The sequence below is a fragment of the Eulemur rufifrons genome, chromosome 15 (genome assembly GCF_041146395.1).
Source record: "Eulemur rufifrons isolate Redbay chromosome 15, OSU_ERuf_1, whole genome shotgun sequence".
In the NCBI taxonomy this organism is placed as follows: domain Eukaryota; kingdom Metazoa; phylum Chordata; class Mammalia; order Primates; family Lemuridae; genus Eulemur; species Eulemur rufifrons.
In genome coordinates this window covers 11,795,721-11,816,898 of record NC_090997.1, presented here as the reverse complement: position 1 = coordinate 11,816,898, position 21,178 = coordinate 11,795,721, and the positions used below count along the sequence as shown (strand labels likewise).

Genomic DNA, 21,178 nt, shown 5'->3' with positions numbered 1-21,178 from the left:
TAGCTCACAGCAACCTCAAACTCCTGGGCTTAAGCGATCCTTACTGCATCAGCCTCCCGAGTAGCTGGGACTACAGGCATGCGCCACCATGCCCGGCTAATTTTTTTTTTATATATATTTTAGCTGTCCATATAATTTCTTTCTATTTTTAGTAGAGACGGGGTCTCGCTCTTGCTCAGGCTGGTCTCGAACTCTTGACCTTGAGCGATCCACCCGCCTCGGCCTCCCAGAGTGCTAGGATTACAGGCGTGAGCCACCGCGCCCGGCCAAGCCCAGGAGTTTGAGGTTGCTGTGAGCTTGGCTGACGCCACGGCACTCACTCTAGCCTGGACAACAGAGCGAGACTCTGTCTCAAAAAAAAAAAAAAAAAAAAATAGATGTGTTCTAATAAAATTTTATGGACACAGGCCGGGCGCAGTGGCTCATGTCTATGATCCCTGTGCTCTGGCAGGCCGAGGCAGGAGGATCACTTGAGCTCAGGACTTTGGGACCAGCTTGAGCAAGAGCGAGATTCTGTCTCTACAAAAAACTGAAAAATCAGCCAGGTGTGGTGGCATGCGCCTGTAGTTCCAGCTACTTGGGAGTTTAAGGCAGAAGGATTGAGATAGCTTGAACCCAGAAGTTTGAGGTTGCAGTGAGATATGATGACACCACAGTGCTCTAGCCAGGGCAACAGAGTGAGACTCTGTCTCCAAAAAAACAAAAAACAAAACAACAATAACAACAACAACAAAAATTTTTATGGATACTGAAATATGGATTTCATGTAATTTTCACATGTCACAAAATACTATCCTGTTGTTTTTTTCAAATATTTAAAAGTAGAAAAACCATTCTTAACTATGGTGGTGCCAGACAAAACCAGGTTGCGGGTAAGATTTGGCCAGATTTGCTGAACCATGTTCCTATACAATGAAGAAACATCCCACTCCAAATGCCAAGAGTTGAGAATACCTGTGGCACTCCTAAACAGTATTCCTATAGAAGTATATTATCAAGTTTCCCCCAGCTTTTACTGAAGATGCAGGCTGAATGTATAACAAAAAAAATTATGTTCAATAGTTAGTGGGACCAAGTATGCTAAACACAATGCTATCTTTCAATATCTTATCCTTAAATACTTCATTTCTCTTAACTGAATTCTTAAATAGGAAATTAAATGGCAGAGTTTGGAGGTTTTATTCTCTGTTAAGTTCCTAGAGTATACATTCTCCAGGCAGCACTGTATGATTTCAGCTAGGAATCTGAGGTTATTGGCATTTTCTTAAAATTCAGGAAATTAACCAAAACTTGGACTATTTGATAGCTATTCCACTAATGTATGAGGATAAAGCCAACAGAACAACTGTAGGCAAATTCAAAATTTTTTCTCAGAAAACTATTTTAATCCTACTCTAAACAAGAATTAAAAAGATAACAGGCCAGGCGCGGTGGCTCACGCCTGTAATCCTAGCACTCTGGGAGGCCGAGGCGGGTGGATCGCTCAAGGTCAGGAGTTCGAGACCAGCCTGAGCAAGAGTGAGACCCTGTCTCTACTAAAAATAGAAAGAAATTATCTGGCCAACTAAAATATATATAGAAAAAATTAGCTGGGCATGGTGGCGCATGCCTGTAGTCCCAGCTACTTGGGAGGCTGAGGCAGTAGGATCGCTTGAGCCCAGGAGTTTGAGGTTGCTGTGAGCTAGGCTGACGCCACGGCACTCACTCTAGCCAGGGCAACAAAGCGACACTCTGTCTAAAAAAAAAAAAAAAAAAAAAAAAAAAAGATAACAGAAGTCCTAAAGCATTTTTTCCCAAATGATTGATAGGAAATGCACAGAACATAAAATTAACCATTTTAAAGTGAATAGTTCAGTGGTAATGTTGTCCAACTACTATCATCTAGTTCCAAAACATTTCCATCACTCCAAAGTAAATGCCCTTCCCTATTAAGCAGTTTCTCTCCATTTTCCTTTTCCCTATTCCCTGGCAACCACCAATTTGTGTTCTGTCTCTACAGATTTATCTATTCTGGATATTTCATATAAATGGAGTCATATAATACATAACCTTTCTTGTCTAGCTTTTTTCACTTGGCTTAATGTTTTAGAGGTTCATGCATGTTGTAGGGTGCATCAGTATTCCATTCCCTTATATGGCTGAATAATATGCCCATGTGTGTGTGTATGTGTGTGTGTGTGTTATACACATTTCTCTCTCTTTTTTTTTGTCCTGGAAGACAGGGTCTCGCCCTGTTGCCCAGGCTAGAGTACAGTGGTGTTATTATTATAGCTCACTGCAACCTCAAACTCCTGGGCTCACTCGATCCTCCTGCCTCAGCCTCCCAAGTCATTGGGACTATAGGTGCGCCCTACCACACCTGGCTAAGTTTTCTATTTATTGTAGAGACAGGGTCTAGCTATGTTGCTCAGGCTGGAGGCAACCTCAAACTGCTGGCCTCAAGTGATCCTCCCGCCTCAGCCTTCCAGAGTGCTAGGATTACAGGTGTAAGCCACTGTGCCTGGTCTGTTTTCAATTCTTTTGGGTATACTGCAGAGTGAAACTGTAGGCTCATATGGTAATGTTTAACATGTTAAACACGTTACGTTTAACAGTCTGAGGAATAGCCACACTGTTTTCCACAGCACTGAATCATTTTTTATTTCCACCAGCAAGGTACAAGGTTCTAATTTCTCAACATCTTCACCAACACTTATTTTCCATTGTTTTTTTAATAGCCATCCTAGTGAACATGAAGTGGTATCTCACTGTGGTTTCAGTTTGCATTTCCTCAACGACCAATGATGTTGAGCATCTTTCCATGTGTTTCTTTATCATTTACATATCCTCTCTGGAGAAGTCCTTTGCCCATTTTTAAATTGGGCTGTTTGTCTTTTTATTGTTGAGTTGTAAGATACACATTCTGGATACCAGATCCTTATTGGATCTATGATTTGCAAATGTTTTCTCTCATAGCCTTAAAGTTTTATACCAGTGGTTTTTTAATCTTTTTCTAAAGAATAATTCTTTTTTCAAATATACCTTTGTCTTGTATTTTTACATACAGAACTCCAATCAAATATATAAAAGAGATAAAAATGAAGCAGCTCCAATAAAAGGGGAAAAATCTGGAACCCTGATCACTTGGCATCTTCCTGTAACAAATTCCAGAACACTTGCACAAAGCAGATGAATGTGTTTTCCACAGCACTGAATAATTTTGTACAAATTTTGGTCTGTGCAAAACACAGCAGACTACAGTCTAAAAGACACTGTCCTACACCAAAAGTCTTGGTCATTCTGTTAAAATATTTGAGACATATAGGGTATGTGCACCAGGAAGGACTAATTAATGTCCACTTGCTCCAAGTCTATATCAGGCTTACTAACAATGTAGAAGCATTATATTTTGACTGTACCTATCTCCCTGCCATTTAAAAATAATAAAATCTGAAATAAGGATCTTGAATTAAACATCAAATTGTCACAAAAAACAGAAGAGGAATAGCCCGAAGTTGGTTAATGGATATAAAACTACAGCTAGATGGGAGGAATAAGTTCTAGTGTTCAATGGCACTATAATAAATAACAATTTATTGTATATTTTGAGTGGAGTTTGATTTTGAATGTTTCTAACACAAAGGAATAAATGTTTGAGGTGATGGATATGCTAATTATCCTAATTTGATCATTGCACATTATATACATGTATTGTACTATCACACTATACCACATAAATATGTACAATTATTATGTATCAATTAAAAAGAATAAAAATAATCTCTTGCAGTATACCATCAAAAGATTTTATCATTGTATAATTACAGTTAAGTGAGTTTATAGAGAAAGTTTCTGAAGTCTGAAAAAGCAGGAAAGATTCAAGCATTTATTTTGTGCGAGTCCATTATTTCATTAGAAGTATCATTTAAAGAGAAATAATACATGATCAACAATTTTAAGAAGTACATAATTACAGCTGGAGTAGGGATAAATTGTTTTGAGCTATCATCTCTACGCTTGGTCCCATCACGTATTCCATGACATGGATCAACCAGGAGATAATGATATGGGTTGGCTGCCATGTAAGGTAATAGAAAAGAAAGTTATCTGGCCTACAAAGTCTTAGTCACAACACAGATACACAAAAATCAACCTAGTCAACTGGACTACACACATAGGAAAAATAACTCCTTCAATAATAAATTAAGACTTTAAAAAAACCTTATATATACGTAAAACAAAACAAAACCCCAACCAAATATAATAAAAAAATCTGAATTAAACTAAATTTCCAGAATTTCAAGTTTGTACTAGCAATCATACAGCATCCACAAAATGCAAAGAATTTTCAAAATACACTTAGTGTTAACAGTGTCAGGACTATTTGCTTATCTATTTTTCTCACATTATAACCTAATCCCTATTTCTGGAAATATTTCAAACTTGTGGTTAAACAGTATTTCCTTAAAACAACTTTGTGAAAATGTTTTTACCTCTTCTTCCTCAATTTCAGAGGTGTTAAGTTCATGTTTTTGACAGTAAGGACCTTCTTTCCAAGCTTCCGTGTCACCACAGTCACAGAAACCTCCACCTCCTGATGTTGTCATCTTGAAAAAAAATTGTAAAATACTTGTTAGTAAGTATCTACTGAGGGCTATGAGATAATAAATAAGAATATCAAGTGCTAAGGAAAATAACATTCCTTAGGTGTTTCTCTTTGGAAGGACAAAATTAAATAAAATGCTAAACCTCTCAATGTTTTAAAGTTTAATTTGAATAAGCCTATAAACTAATCTAAGTGATTTCACAATAAAATGAGCTATTTAGGCCAGGTATGGTGGCCCATGCCTGTAATCCCAGCACTCTTGAGAGGCTGAGGTGGGAGGATCGCTAGAGGCCAGGAGTTTGAGACCAGCTTGGGCAACATAGCAAGACTCCTCTCTACAAAAAAAATTAAAAATTAGCTAGATGTGGTGGCATGTGCCTCTAGTCCCAGTGACTAGGGAGGCTGAAGCAGGAGGATCACACGAGCCCAGCAGTTTGAGGCTGCAGCAAGCTATGGTCATGCCATTGCACTCCAGTTTATTTTTCTTCTCAAACTCCCTAAATAGTCACACTCTGAAAGGACAGTTAACAGCGTCTCAGGAAATATAAAAGTAGACTGCCTGATAATAAAAACTTTTCACAACCAGCATGGTTCAAGAATCATTCACATTTCCTTACGATATGGCAATGATTCAAGAAATCTGGCATGACAGAACCTATTAGTTAATAATGGGTAGACTAGAAATTCTGCTTTTCTTAAAATACTATAAGGAAGAGTTTAAGAATGGGTATTAGATGCAGCAAATTTTAGAATGTGCCCTATTATATTCTGCCCAAAGTAAATATTTGTATTATACCTCACAATATAATTAATGTAACCCCACAAGTGACAATTTTTCCCATGGGATGCAAAGCTATATGTCAAGAAACGTGGGTAGGCCGCCATTGGGAAAATCATAACCCCACCTACATAACTTGCTCCAGTTCCCATACACAGGAAGAACAGCTGAAAGGAAACTGAGCTTCTCTTACTGATTTATGAGACTAAAGAGAACATACAAGAACATAAGGAGCCCAATTTTATAGCTCTTTAGTTCATTATTATCAACTCTTGGATAGAGTGAATAAAAACAAATAGGAGGAAAAAATTCTGACTTAGCAGGGATCTTGAATTAAGAACAAGTTGACTAAAATATTCCTTCTCTACCTGATTAAATCAGAAATGAAAACAAAATTAAAAAAATAAAAAAAATAAAATATTCCTTCTCTACCATTCTATATTATGATTAGGGTGAAAATTTTCCTCTAATAATGGTTCCCTAACCTTTGAATCTTCATGGTCTGCCTTCAATTTCCAGTTGAAGAACCAGGACAGGCTTAGGAATAACCTGCCTTTATCTGTATTCCTGACTTAAAAGCAAACAAACATACCTGATTTTTGGAATAGTACTGACTGCATTATAGCAGTGAAAAAATAATAAAATTGGTGGGTCTTATGTGCTGGAGTTGCACTGTAGTAGATGCCTCTTTGATAAAAATAGCAAAACAAAAACAAACTAGTTGAAAACTAATACGGAAGAACTGGTATCTGTGTTGTCACTTTTAAACTATAAGCTCCATGAAGTGTGGACTCATAATTCATTTCTACACTGTCGTCATATGTTTAACGGCATTTAAATAACACATTCTTTAAACCACTCTCCTCCATTTTAGTGTTAAATCTTTGGGTTTCAAATAGAAAGGAAAGATATTTGTATAAAATTCAATACTAGGTATGGTTATTATTCGAATATTACTAACCCTATATCGATGGTCTCTGTGAATACTTCCCAAAAAGCACTCCATGCATAAAACACAAGTTGGATCAACTGCACAGTCTCTGTAAAGTTAAAGAAAAAAAAAAAAATCAGTGTCATAAAATAACTATATATTTCACAATAGACTATTTTAAATTGGAACTCATCTTAGAAGAATCAGAATAGTGACGTTTCTTGGTGTTATTAGAAAGGAAATATCATTCCCAAAGATCTGTAAGATCTTTGAAAAATGAAATTAGTTTAAGAAACCTGCTTGTCATAATGGATGTGTACTAAGGAGTTTTTCAAGGCACGTATTAGTAGAATGGTAAATTTTAACTTAATGAATTTTCCCACAGATTTGGGGAAATCACATTGTATATTAAAACACAGAGATGTGTATGGAATAGATTCAAAATATGTACAAATTCTCATGATTCATCTCTTAGGATTTCAAATAACCTCCTTCAAAAAGGTGTTTGAGACCAACAGTCTTCAAAGTGACATGTATGCACCCCCAGAAAGGCAAGAATATCAACTGGGATGCAAGAAGACAATATCAGAACGTATGCTTCTATTTAAATTTTAGGTCAGGTATGGTGGCTCATGCCTGTAATTCCTGTACTTCGGGAGGTTAAGGTGGGAGGAACGCTTGAGGCTAGGAGTTTAAGACCAGCCTGGGCAACATAGTAAAACTTCATCTCTCAGAAAAAATAGCTGAATGTGATGGTGCATGCCTGTAGTCCTAGCTACTCAGGAGGCTGAGGCAGGAGGATCACTCTGCTTAAGTTCAGGAGTTCCAGGCTGCAGTGAACTATAATCACACCACTGCACTCCAGCCTGGGTAACAGAGCAAGACTCCAACTCTAAAATAAATAAATACATACATACATTAGAACTAAAAGAGGAAATTAAACATTTCACGTGTTCAGCACACAAACTGATAATGGGTCTCCTTACCTGGTTCCTATATCTAGTGTTTACACAACATGCATGGTCCATGAGACATCCTAACAGGAGATTAGGAATTCCACAGGTTGGCTGTAGTGTCCTCAATTTTTCATTTGCTTTTATCATACTGCCAGTTAGATATATTAATATTTATAGATCATACCTTAAGAGAATCTCTATAATTTGTGAAATGAAATGGGGAGTATAAAATTAAAATCTATATTGGTCTCTGCCCCCAGTTTCTGACATAGAGCTCCTAAAACCCCTATAGACAGAGGTGCTAGGAGAATCTTTTGCTAATATTTGGTCTTTGACCCTAGTTCCAGACACAGAACTGGTAAAGAGTCTTTTGTTCTAATAAAGTGACTGATGGCTGGTGAGCTCCTGGATAGCCTCAGGATGGGAGATGATGCCAGGGAACCAATTTTGTGACTAGAGGATTGAAACTTTCAGCCACACCCAGGGGCTGAAGGTTGAGTTGATCAGCAATGGGCAATGATGCATTCAATCATGTCTATGTAATGAAACCTCCACAAAAATCCAAGAGGATTAGTTTTGAACGGCTTCCATATTTCTGAACAGGTAGAGGTGCCTGGAGCAGGGTATGCCCAGAGAGGGCATCAAGGCTCTGTTCTCCTTCCCACATACCTTATCCTATGCATCTCTTCCATCTGGCTGTTTGTTCATCTGTATCCTTTGTAATATCCTTTAATAAATGGGTAAACTTAAGTAAAGTGTTTCCCTGAGTTCTGTGACCTACTCTAGCAAATTAATTGAACCTGAGGAAAGGGTCATGGGAATCACCAATTTATGACTGATTGGTCAGGAGTACAGGTGACAACTTACTACTTGCAATTGGCTTATGAAGTAGAGGGCAGTCTTGCAGAACCAAGCTCTCCACCTGTGGGATCTGATGCTATCTCCAGGTAGGTGGTGTCAGAATTTAATCAAATTGTAGCACACCCAGTTGGTGCCCACCGGAGAACTGCTTGTGTGTGGGAAAAACCCCACACATATCTGGTGTGAAAAGTGTTCTGTGTTGAGTGTTGTATCCCAAACATTTTATCTCTCTACTTTCCCAGTGCTGGACAACTGGATTACCTCCAGTGCCTTTCTACCACAAATAATGTTGCAATCAACATCTCTGTAAATGATCTCTTATAGATCTGTTTGAAACTTTCTTTGCGTATAAGCTCAAGAATAGAACTTCTGGGTCATACATGTGCAAAGGTTTTTATAGCCCTCCATCTTCACCAGTACTTGCTATTATCATTTTCTAATGTGTGTCAACCTAACATATGAAATGACATCTTATTGTTCTAATTTGCATTTGCGATTGCTAATGTTTAACTCGTCATATGCTTGTTGCTTTTGGGGTTTCCTTTTCTTTAAATTGCTTGTTAATACTCTTTGTACATTTTCCTGCTGGGACTACTTTCTTTATCTTGTTTATTTGCAGGAGTTCCTTGTATACATTGGTCTGGAGGATAATTGCTTGTCAATATCAAACATTGAAAGTACTGTCTCTCATTTTGTCAAAGTAAAAAATACAAAATTAATTTGTATTAATTTTGCCCATGGGGTGGTGGAGTCCCCTTTGTTAAACAGAACTCCCTATTTTTTTTTTTTTTTTTTTGAGACAGAGTCTCACTTTGTTGCCCAGGCTAGAGTGAGTGCCGTGGCGTCAGCCTAGCTCACAGCAACCTCAAACTCCTGAGCTCAAGGGATCCTCCTGTCTCAGCCTCCCGAGTAGTTGGGACTACAGGCATGCACCACCATGCCCGGCTAATTTTTTCTCTGTATATTTTTAGCTGTCCATATAATTTCTTTCTATTTTTAGTAGAGATGGGGTCTCACTCTTGCTCAGGCTGGTCTCGAACTCCTGAGCTCAAACGATCCGCCCACCTCGGCCTCCCAGAGTGCTAGGATTACAGGCGTGAGCCACCGCGCCCGGCCAGAACTCCCTATTTTGATGCAATTATATTAATATATACATTTGGTTTGTGCTTTGAGGTTTTAAGAAATTCTTTCCCAAACCCAGGTCACAAAAATATTTTTCATTTTCTTCTGTTAACCTTTTGGCTTTATCTTCCATATTTAGGTATTTAATCTATCTGGAGTCTACCTTTGAATATGATGCAGAAAAGACATAGTCTTATTTCTCTGTATATAATGGGCTACTTTTTTTCCAACACTATCTACTAAACGTTCTTTCACCTATTGATTATAATGTCACCTTTATAATGTTAAGTTCCCACATATCCATGGGCCTATGTCTAAGCTCTCTAATATATCTGAGTGATCTATTTGTTTATTCTTAAATCATACCACAGTTATTAGTATGGCTTTGCAGGATGTCTTAATATCTCATAGGATAAGTACCCTTTTATTCTCTTTTTCAAAAAGCTAAGCTATTCACAAACATTTACTCTTCCACACATTATTTAGAATAAATTTACAGAGTTTTTATAAAATAGCCAACTAAAATTTTGACAGATTATTTGGAATTTCTAGGAGTTTTATAGTTTCATCTCTTACATTTAGGTTTTTGATTCATTTTGAGTTAATTTTTGTATATGTTATGAAGTAGAAGTCCAACTTCCTTCTTTTCAATCTAAGTATCCAGCTGTCCCAGCACCATCTGTTGAAAATACTCTTTCCCCTTTGAAATGTCTTGGTACTCTTGTCATAAATCAGTTGACCAAAGGGTGGTTCGAAGGTATTGAGTTATCTGAATCTATTGTTCACAGTCAGTTCCTCCTGCTGCTCACTACTATATGTGACTAGTCTTAAAAATTTTTTTTTAAATCACTTGACCATAAATATAAAAGTTTACTTCTCTGGATTCTGTTCCACTCATCTATATGTCCATCCTCATGCCATTACCATGCAGATTAATTTGCAACTGTTCTGTGTGTACTTGAAAGACTACATATTCTGCTGGATGTGGTGGCTCACGCCTGTAATCTCAGCACTTTGGGAAGTGAGGAATTCAAGACCAGACTGGGCAACATAGCAAGACCCCATCTCTACAAAAAATAAGAAAAATTAATCAGGCACGGTGGTGTGTGCCTGTAGCCCCAGCTACTCAGGAGGTTGAGGAAGGAGGATTGCTTGAGCCCAGGAGTTTGAGACTGCAGTGAGCTATCATCACACCATTGCATTTCAGCCTGGGCAACAGAGTGAGACCCTGTCTCATAAAAAAAAATAAAAATTAAATTTAAAAAATGAGTGCAAATAGACAACCTGAATGGGCCTATATCTATTAAAGAGATTGTGTCAATAATTAATAACCTTCCAAAACAGAAAGCACCAGGCTCAGATGGGTTCACTGGTGAATTCTGTCAAATGTTTTAGGAAGAAATTATATCAATTCTCTATAATCTCTTCCAGAAGATACATGGAAGCTGGGAGAATACTTAATAACTTATTCTATTAGGCCAGCAACACCCTAATGCCCAAACCAGACGTAGACATTACAAGAAAACTATAGGCCGGGCGCGGTGGCTCACGCCTGTAATCCTAGCACTCTGGGAGGCCGAGGCGGGTGGATCGCTCAAGGTCAGGAGTTCGAGACCAGCCTGAGCGAGACCCCGTCTCTACTAAAAAATAGAAAGACATTATATGGACAACTAAAAATCTATATAAAAAAATTAGCCGGGCATAGTGGCGCATGCCTGTAGCCCCAGCTACTTGGGAGGCTGAGGCAGTAGGATCGCTTAAGCCGAGGAGTCTGAGGTTGCTGTGAGCTAAGCTGACACCACGGCACTCACTCTAGCCTGGGCAACAAAGTGAGACTCTGTCTCAACAAAAAAAAAAAAAAAAAAAAAAAAGAAAACTACAGACCAATGTCTTTCATGAACACAACAAAATATTAACAAATTGAATCCAACAATGTATAAAAAGAATTATACATTATGACCAAGTGCGATTTATCCTAGGTTTGCTAGGCTGGTTTAATAATTAAAAAACATGAAATCCACCACAGTAATAGGCTAAAGAAGAAAAATCACGAGATGGTATCAATGGATGCAGAAAAAGCACTTGACAAAATGCAATGTCCATTGATAATAAAAACTCATCAGCAAACAAGGAATACAGGAGAACTTCCTCAACTTCCTCAATGAGATAAAGGGTATGTATGAAAAAATTATACCTAAAATCACACTTAATAATGAAAGACTGAATTTCTGCCCAAGATTGGGAACAAGACAAGAATATCCACTTTCACCAGAGCAATAAGGCACACAAAGGAAAAGGCAAAAAGATTGAAAAGGAAGAAGTAAAACTGTTCCTATTCACAAAGGACATACAAAAATCCTAAGAAACAAAAAATAAAAACTACTAGAATAAGTGAATTTAGCAAGGAAGGTAACAGAGTACAAGTTTATATCAGAAACCAGCTGTATTTCTTCACACTAGCAGAAAATAAATGAAAACTAAAATTAAGGAAAAAATTCAATTTATAATGGCACCATAAAATACTTAGGAATAAATATAACAAAAGGTATGTACAATGTCTACATAAAAACTCTAAGTTATTGCTAAAAGAGATTTAAAAGGAAGGCCTTAATAAATGGAGAGACGGAAAATGTTCATGGATTAGAAAACACAGTATTGTTAAAATGTCAATTTATCCAAAATTGATCTACAGATTCATGCAATCCTAATCATAATCTCAGCGGCCTTTCTTAAAAATAAAAATCGACAAATTAATTCTAAAATCTATAAAATGCCAAGGACATGAAGTAGACAAAACAAACAAAACTAAAAGAACAAATACAGAAGACTTAACTAGTCAGTTCAAGACTGACTATAAAGCTACAGTAATCAAAGTAATGTGGGTTTTGGCATAGAATAGCCATATCAATGAATTATCTAGATTAGAGTGTTCAGAAATAGAGACTCACACTATATGGTCAAATGATTTTTGACAAGGTAACAAAGCAATTCGATGGGGAGAGTAACAAATGGTGCTGGAACAACTGGGTATCCACATGTAAAGAAATGAAAGCTTAACCCATCCCTCATGCCATGTTAAAAAAACTAGTTTGAGACACATCATAAATCCAGACATAAAACTTCAAAGTTTACAGAAGAAAACATAGAGAATATTTTTGCCATCTGAGAGAAGGCAGAGATTTCTCGGACAGAGGAACAATAATCATAAAAGAAAAAAATTGGTAAATTGGACTTCATCCAAATTAAAAACTTGTGTCATCAAAAGAAACCATATAAGTCACAGAATGTGAGAAAATAGTTACAAAACATGTCTGACAAAGGAATTGTATCCAGAATATTATAAAGAACTCCAAAACTCAATAAACAATCCAATAAAAAATGGACAAAGACCTGAACAATAACTTCACCACAGAAGTTAGATTAACGGGCAATAAGCACATGTAAAATTGAACCAACATCATTAGCATTAAGGAAAATTAAGACCATGTGAGATACCACTATAAAGAATGCCTAAATTAAAAAGACTGACAACATCAACTGTTGGTGAGGATATGGAGCAACAGGAACTTTCATATTAATACATCACAGGAGAGAATGTAAAATCATTTTGGAAAAAGGTTTGGCAATGTCTTATGAAATTCAACATATACCTGCCCTTTGACCCAGAAATCCCACTCCTAGGGATTTATCCAAGCAAAATTAAAACATATGTCCACAAAAGACTTGTATAAAAATGGTAATAGCCTACAACTAATCTGTCAGGTAAGGGTGTTCACTGTATTAGATTACAGTCTTAAAGGCTTATCTTATGGTGTCTTAATATTCCAAAAATTTGTCAATAAAAAGCTGCACACTTTTAATAGTGTAGGATTCCTGTTATTTGGTATGTATAACACATAAAAATGTAGCTAAGTACAGAACAATGCCTATTATTTTAATGTGTTCCATATTTAAAAAAGAAAAAAGTCATAGAAGCTTTATTCACAATAGCTAAAACACTAAAAACAACCCAAATGTTCATCAACAGGACAATGGATTGCAGGCAACTGTGGTACATTCATACAATGGAATATATTCAGCAATAAAAATGGAGTCAATGTCTAATAACATCATGGAAAAATCTGATAGAGATCACGCTTGGTGAAAGAAGCCAGGCACAAAAAAACAATACGATTTTATAAGTTCTAGAACCAGCCAAAGTAATTTAAGGTGAAAATATCAGCATAGTGCTTACCTCAGGGGCCAGAGCTGATAATAGGGAAATTTCTACTGCGATGGAAATGTTCTCTCTTGATAGTGTATGAGTTATGTGAGGCTAACTACTGTCAAAAATGTACTATTAAGATTTGTGCCTTTTGACACATGTAAATTTTTCCTTACAAAAAAAACAAAAAACAAAAAACACTGCAAAACTCAAACAGGGTACCAAGAAAAAAAATTTGGTAATATAAATTTGAGTTCCTTACTTGAATGGATTACCCCAAAGTGTTTCTGGTTCTACTTTTTCCTAATATCTAGACAAAGACAGCTTACATATAAAGTTGACATATAGCCTACTATGTACTTAGGTTTGATCCTGTACCAAACTGGTACAGAATAAATAAAAATGGTCACAAATCTCCAAACCAAGAATATACAACTTATTTTAGACAACCACAGAAATCCAAATTATCTAGGACCATCAACTGCTCGGCCCCTGTCATTTTCCCAGGTCACAGAAAGCAGTGTAGACAAGGGAAAGTCAATTATATTGAAGGTCACAGTAATAACATACAGCATTAGAATTCTACTTCTAGAATTGTACCTTGAAAAATCCTGAAAGGTATACACAGAGTTGTATACAAACATGTATAGGGTGTTCTTTGCAGCACTGTTTGCTACAGAAAAAAACCCTAGAAATTGTAATGAAATTCCAGATTTCATTAATAGGTCAATCAAATAAATTATGTATGGCCTGTCCTTACTGTGGAAACATAGCACTTTTAAAGAATCAGGTAGATTTATATATACTGACATGGAATTATCTCCAAGACACATTGTTACATGAAAACAGTAAGCCAAAATTACAATATATGATTTCATTCATGTTTTATTGTCCATAATTAGAAATAACTAGTGTTTTTAAAACTAACACAACATTGATTTCAGTCTCTGGACTATTCATGTTACAAAGAAACAGATTTAAATGGAATCCCGCTGAAAAGAGATCAAGACTTCATGTTTTTTAAAAAGCAAGAAACTGAACAACCCTTCTTACTGAAAATAAGGTTTTCCATATTAGAGTTTTATTATTTCCAGACAGAAAAGGAATGGAACTATCTATACCCCTTTGCTTGAGATATTATTCATAGTTCAGTACCTTATCTGAAGAAGAGTATTGGTTTTAAAAAACTCACACATATAATAATACTTTATAGTTCCATATGTGCTTTTTTATATATTAATACATTATCTCATTTTATCCTAACAACTCAGGTAGAAAAAATAATCCCCCAAAGAACCATAAAAAAAATCACTGCTATAGACACTTCTAATGTTCATCCACATCCAAGTTTGCATCTCTTCCAGACACACAGGAGAGGATTATACTTTCCTGATCTGTTTTGCAGCTGGACAGAGGCCTTACGACTAGTTTTGACTAATGGGATTGTGGGCAAGGTCATCAATTCTGAGCCAGAGCATTTATTTGCTGGGCAAGACCCTCCAGCTCTATTCTGCCCTTGTGATGAACTCTCAAAGCACTATGCTAAGTTTATGAAGACATAAGGTGGTGGTGTGAAGAAACTACTTGAGCAGAACCCTCTATTCATTGCCCCACTCATGTGAATTGGTCACACAGTCTGAGTAATAAATATATCTTGGCATTTAAAGTCTCTGAGATTTTAGGGTTGTTATTTTTAGCATAATCTCTTCTGTCATAACCAACAGAATCAGAGATAAAACATCCCAATACAGAGAAAAGAGAAATGTTTCAGGTGAGGAATACCTTAATTATCTTGATTTGAGCATTATACATTGCATGTATGTATTAAAATATTACATGTACCCCATAATATGTACAATTATTAGGTACCAATAAAAAATCAGAGTCAAAACAAAAAAAATTAAAGCAAAATTGTTTAATAGTTTATAATAAAGTATCATAAAGTACTATCAGGAAACATAGGATAAAAATATTCCTAACTGATGGCAGCATAACCCTCCCACCCCAACTTCTAGTTAACATTCACACAGTTAGGTTTTTAAAAGTTAAAAAAGAATGTTCTCAACTATGCAAAGAAAACAGTGGAACTAAGTATCAGTTCTCTATAAATAACAGAAGTGCTAAACTCAAAATTTAAGCCACACACTAAAGTATGATTTCATATTCTATTATTTTATTTTGCTTAATGGTTATCAAATGTCAAAATACACAGTTTAGGATCAGAATCGACACTAAGACTTGTTTCTAAGATTTTTGTACTATAAAACCACCTCTATTTACTAATGAATAACAAGTGCTGTTTGACTACTCTTTTCCTAACATAGAACACAGTATAGACAAATATTATAAAAAGTAGCTTACTGCCTGCAAACACAGATAGCCATTTCTGACATCACAGAGCCTACAGAAAAACAATTTGCGACCTACACAATTTCAGAAACTATGAACAAATAACTCTCCACAGGAAAACCAACCTATTCCCTTCACAAATCGTTTTCCTAAGTACTATACAGAAAAGACTCCTCAGTATCATTTTTTCTAGTTAAAAAAACCCTCCACGCTATAGACACCAGTCACCTTTACATTGATGGGTTTAGTTTAGAAACTTTCCCATAATTCCAATAACCGTATTTCATCTCTCCAAATGACAGACTCTATGTCATTTTACCAGGGCACTGGGTTTCACGGGAACATCTACTTTTAACGTGAGATATTTCTCCTCAGCCCGCAGCATTTACTATGAAGTTACTATGTACCAAGTCTTGTGTAAAGCACTACACACGGGATCTCATTTACCCTCTTACAACACTGTAATAAGTAATTTGGCTGGTCACTGTCCCTGGTTCTTGGGAGGTAATTTCTAAACCCTTAGTATTATTATGTGATAGGAATGTCTTTGTTATCGCCACCCACACCCCTACATCTTATAGTTTAGGCTAAAGAAATGACAAAGTGGGGGCTGAATGATAAGATTAGAGGATTTGGGCTTTGAGCCATGTAATACCAGCCCAGCCTCTGGGAAAGAAAGGGGAGCTGAAGATTGAATAATATGGGCACTGATTTAATCAATCAATCCTATACAACGAGACCCAAATAAAAACTCTGGACATTAAAACTTGGGTAATCTTCCCTGGTTGGCAATATCGTGTATGCTGTCATACATAAAAATGTGCCAGGAGGGTAATGTGTCCCTGAGGACAATGGAAACCTCCCACTTGCAACTCTTGTCCTGTGTGTCTCTTCCCTTTCACTGGGTCTGATTTGTACCTGTTTGCTACGGTAAAACTTTAATTGTAAGTACAGTTGGCCCTCCATATCTGTGGGTTCCGCCTCAACAGATTCAACCAACTACAGACTGAAAATACTTGAGAAAAAAAATGTTTAGCTGCATCCATACTGAATATGCGGACTTTTTTCTTGCCATTATTCCCTAACAATACAGTACAACAACTATTTACATTGCATTTACATCATATTAGGTGTTATAAGTAATCTAGAGATGATTTAAAGTATATGGGAGGATGTGTGTAGGTTATAAGCAAATACCACACCATTTTATAAAAAGGAAGTGAGCATCGTGGATTTTGGTATCTGAGGGGGGTCTTGGAATTGTTGCCAAAGGATGGACTGTATAGCTTTGTTCTGAGTTCTCTGAGTTCTTCTAGTGAATTAATTACCCAATCTAATGTAGTTTATGGAGATGTCTGAATTTGTAGCCAGCTGATCAGAAATGAGGGTAGCCCTGGGGATCTCCAAACTTGCAGCTGTAACTGGAGTGAGGACAGTCTTGTGGAAGATTGTGCCCTTAGCCTCAAGGTTAGCCAATTTCAGATAACAATCATATTATTAATAGTATTACCCCCAATTCACTGTTGAAGTGGAAGTTCCACATTTATTTTAACCAATGAAAGTCACTACCATAACTATAAACGCATGGTTTTATGTTTGTTGAGCACCTTCTAGACACCAGATTTAATACTAATCATTTTATGTGTGATCATGTTTAATCCTTCCATAAACCTCTAAGATAATCCATATCCTTGAGGAAACTGAGGCTCAGAGTGGTTAAGTGACGTACCTGAGCCATCCTGGGGCTCACTTCATGAATTTCCCTTCCCTTAGTTACTGCGGTATTGTGCTGCCTGTTGTTCACTGCCTGTTAAGTAGTTGTCCTCACGTATTTCATCTGGTTTTTTGAATGTTTACAGTGGGGGAGGACCTGATTCAGTACCAGTTATCCTGTTATAACCAGACAGTAACCTGAGGTAGGGGGAGCGATTTCATGCCTAAAGATCCTACTAGGGCCCAAGTTTGGACCAGACTCCTCAAAAAAATTATATTTCTAAACTTTGATTTCTTCAACCAAAAGAATGGTTGCAAACATGGGAATGATCAAATAAGTCTGTATCTTGAGAATGAGAATCAAGTTTCCTCCTGTCAGAGAAGAGAGTTACAAATATGCAAAAGAATAAAAGTAGAAAAAAGCCCTTTGGTATTGGATTGGAACCAGACAGATCACCACAAATGTGTGATTTTTTAGTATCTATTTCAATGTGTTTATATAGATAGATATAAAATAAAGATAGAAGCTCTTTGGCAAGATGGATGATTTCAAGGCCAGGGCAGAGAAAAGCCCAAGATGTACCCGGGATATCTTGCTGTGTCAGAATGAAAGCAGTGTTCAAAGAATGATGGGGATGTGAAAAAGAATAAAGACAGCTTGAAGGAGCTCCTACAGGCCAAATCTAGGACAATTTGAGGATGAGAATAACGTGACTCCAGGAATAGATACTAATATAAATAAATAAAATAAAAAGTTTGATAAGGAAGAGGATATTTAATAGTCTCAAAGTACTTCCCCACAAAATACTTGTTGATTATGTAGGGAAAAAGAATGACTAGTTATAGAACAAATGAAAATCATATGCCACATGATAGAGTAGAAACACATGACTTCTGCAGTAATCCTGCCACAGATGCAACTTGAATCTAATCATGAGTATCAGACAAACCCAAATTGAGGAATAATTACAAAATAATTGGTCCGTAATCTTCAAAAGTATCAAGATCATGAAAGTCACAGAAAAACTGAGAAAATGTTCCAGATTGAAGACTAAAAGACAAGACATACAAATGCATGATTTGGAACTAGAGCCTTTTGGTACAAAAGACATTACTGGAACAACTGAATCTCAATTTCCTACCTGTAAATCATGAGGTTCTATATCTACTGCTCCAACCATCAATAAAATACTCAGAGGTTTTTGTAATGACAAAGAAAAAACTAGACCTAATAGTCTCTGAATATATAAAATGATCTCTATTGATATTCTAACCATGCTGATAAAGAAAAACCACCGTAGACAGGCAGAGGCCTTAACCAACAGTACCTTATCAAATTTAAATTTTGTAGGAAAAAGTTTTAAGGGGAAAAAAAAAAGTTAATGCCTCCATCAACAGGACATCCACACAATGAAATATTATGTAGCTACATAAGCTGATATAAAAAGATGCCAAGCTTTTGTTAAATAGAGCAAGGAAAATTCAGCCCAGTTTATGTAATATATTCCCATTTGTATGTATGTGTGATTAGATGTATGTTTAAGATACCCATATATTAACATATTGGCCTATGTATGCAAACAAAATTTCCAGAAGGATACATGAGACTATGTTAACAATGATTAATTCCAGGAAATAGAAATGAATAGTCAAAAAGGGGACAAGGCACTTTATTCTCCATCTTTCACTCTTGTATACTCAGTTTTCACCAAGAAAAAAACAGACTTTCCAGTAGGAATAAATACATATTAGCACCCAGATCTTGCTTTCTAACTACCATTCCCAACTGAAAAGAAAATCCCCGGAGACATGGCTGATTCTACATATGGGTCAGAGTACAAAGTGAGCTGTGGACATCTTTTTGTGTCAGAAAGGAAAGAAGCACCCAAAAACTAATGAAGGCACGTGAAAAGGACAAAGAAGCTAGTGTGATGGGGCTCCCACTAGCTAAATTTGGGACAAGGAACATCAAAAAGAATCATTGTAACGAAAAAAAAAAAAAATATCAAGCAAAGAATATGATTATTGCAAGAGTCAAGATAGCAGTTAATTATGAAGGAGAAAGAAAGCAAACAGTCACACAGTGGGCTTCTAGAATGCTGCTGACAATCTATTTCTTGATCTGGAAAATAATTACATGATGTTCATTTTATAATCATTTACTAAATGCTATGTATTTGGTATGGACTTTTTAATACATATATTTCAAAAGGTTTCAGGTGTAAAAAATAGGTCAAGTAAAAACAAGAGGCTTTTAGAAAGAAAATTATAATATTTTACCTGCAAGAGTATGTAGGTTCTCCTACTTTAAAAACACGACCACAAAGATGAGAAGGTTTGTTTGCTTGTTCAAGTTTTGGAAATCCAAATGCAGGATCTTCACCACAAAGGTACCATTCCATCGGCCCCAACAATATATGCTGTGCCAGCATGTCTTCTTTCTGTGGCAAAGGGTTGGGACCCCTGCAGTAGATTTTGGGGACATAGTGGGCTAAATGCTGGTACACTTCTCTAGTGAGGTCAGTTGCTTGTAGCCATTTCTTTAAAAAAGAAAAAAGAAAAAAATAGTTTTAAATAAAGCCAATAAACTGCTAATTTGAACAAATGTATCCTTCTTTTAGGTACAAAAATAATAAAAGAGTCATATTTTGTTTACAACACTCACCACTGTATATTAGAAATTTAATCTATTAAAACATGAACTATTTTAGAATTCTACTTTAAAGAGTAAGTAAAATTAAAATGAAACAAACCCCTTCTCAAAGTGAGTCCTAAAGCAACCTTCTATAGACAGTACAGGAAACTGACTACAAGAAATCATTACATAAGACACTAGCCACTGAACTTACCTGAATTCCTTTCTAATGCTTTGCTCAAATGTGTGATATGGATTCTCATGTCAGTTTGTCCACAGGAAGAGCATGCAGTGTACATGAACAGTCAATACAATAGTTATGTTTCTCACTGATTGATAAATGTGTTTATATACCACTTTTATGAATACATCAGTTCAAAAGAGACTTGTTCTATCAATTATGCCTTCTTTCCCTGGTCAACCTCTCTCTATACGTCCTTTGCCTTTTGCTCCCCCTACTAAAAACAAAGGCTACTTTTCTCTGACCCTCTAAACCTTTATGTCCAATTACTTGTTACAATTACACTTAGATATCTCATAGGCAAAACTCAATACATCCAAGACTGAACTCATGATCTTGCCTACACCCTCCACCAAAATCTGTTATTCTCCCCATTTCCCTATTTTAGCTATACCTGAGTCTCCACACCAGAAAACCTGAAAATCTTTCTTCTCCCTCACCCCAACATTCAATCAATCATCATGTCTTGTCTGTTAGGTTTCCTAAATATCTCCAGAATCCATCCATTTCTTTCTCCACAGCCACTACCTCCACTACCTTAGTCCAACTCCTTACTCCCATCACCAGGATTAGTGCAACAATGCCTTAACTGGTGTCCCCACTAGACTTGCCCCTATGCAATCCATTTTCCAACTTTACTACCAGAGTGATTTTTGCAAAATGCCAACCTGATCATATCATTCAGCTTCCCATTACATTTAGGATCAAGTCAAGTACCTGATGGGGCTTTTGAGGTCCTTTGTCTTTATGGACTCTCCAGTCTTCTCCTAAGATTGTATTACTCCTCTCTCTGCTTTACAAAG

The 21,178-nt window shown here is 36.4% G+C and overlaps 1 protein-coding gene across 6 annotated transcripts in view; it reads right to left on the bottom strand.

Moving 5' to 3' along the window:
* The window catches only part of UBR2 (ubiquitin protein ligase E3 component n-recognin 2), a 107,479-nt gene that overhangs the window by 79,347 nt on the left and 6,954 nt on the right, over positions 1 to 21,178 (bottom strand). For all 6 annotated transcript variants that reach the window (XM_069488719.1, XM_069488722.1, XM_069488720.1 and 3 more), the window contains exons 2-4: positions 19,780 to 20,039; positions 6,325 to 6,403; positions 4,473 to 4,586 (exon numbers count right to left, since the gene is read on the bottom strand). In XM_069488719.1, the coding sequence (XP_069344820.1) occupies positions 4,473 to 4,586; positions 6,325 to 6,403; positions 19,780 to 20,039 (453 nt within the window). The remainder of the gene's footprint in view (positions 1 to 4,472; positions 4,587 to 6,324; positions 6,404 to 19,779; positions 20,040 to 21,178) is intronic.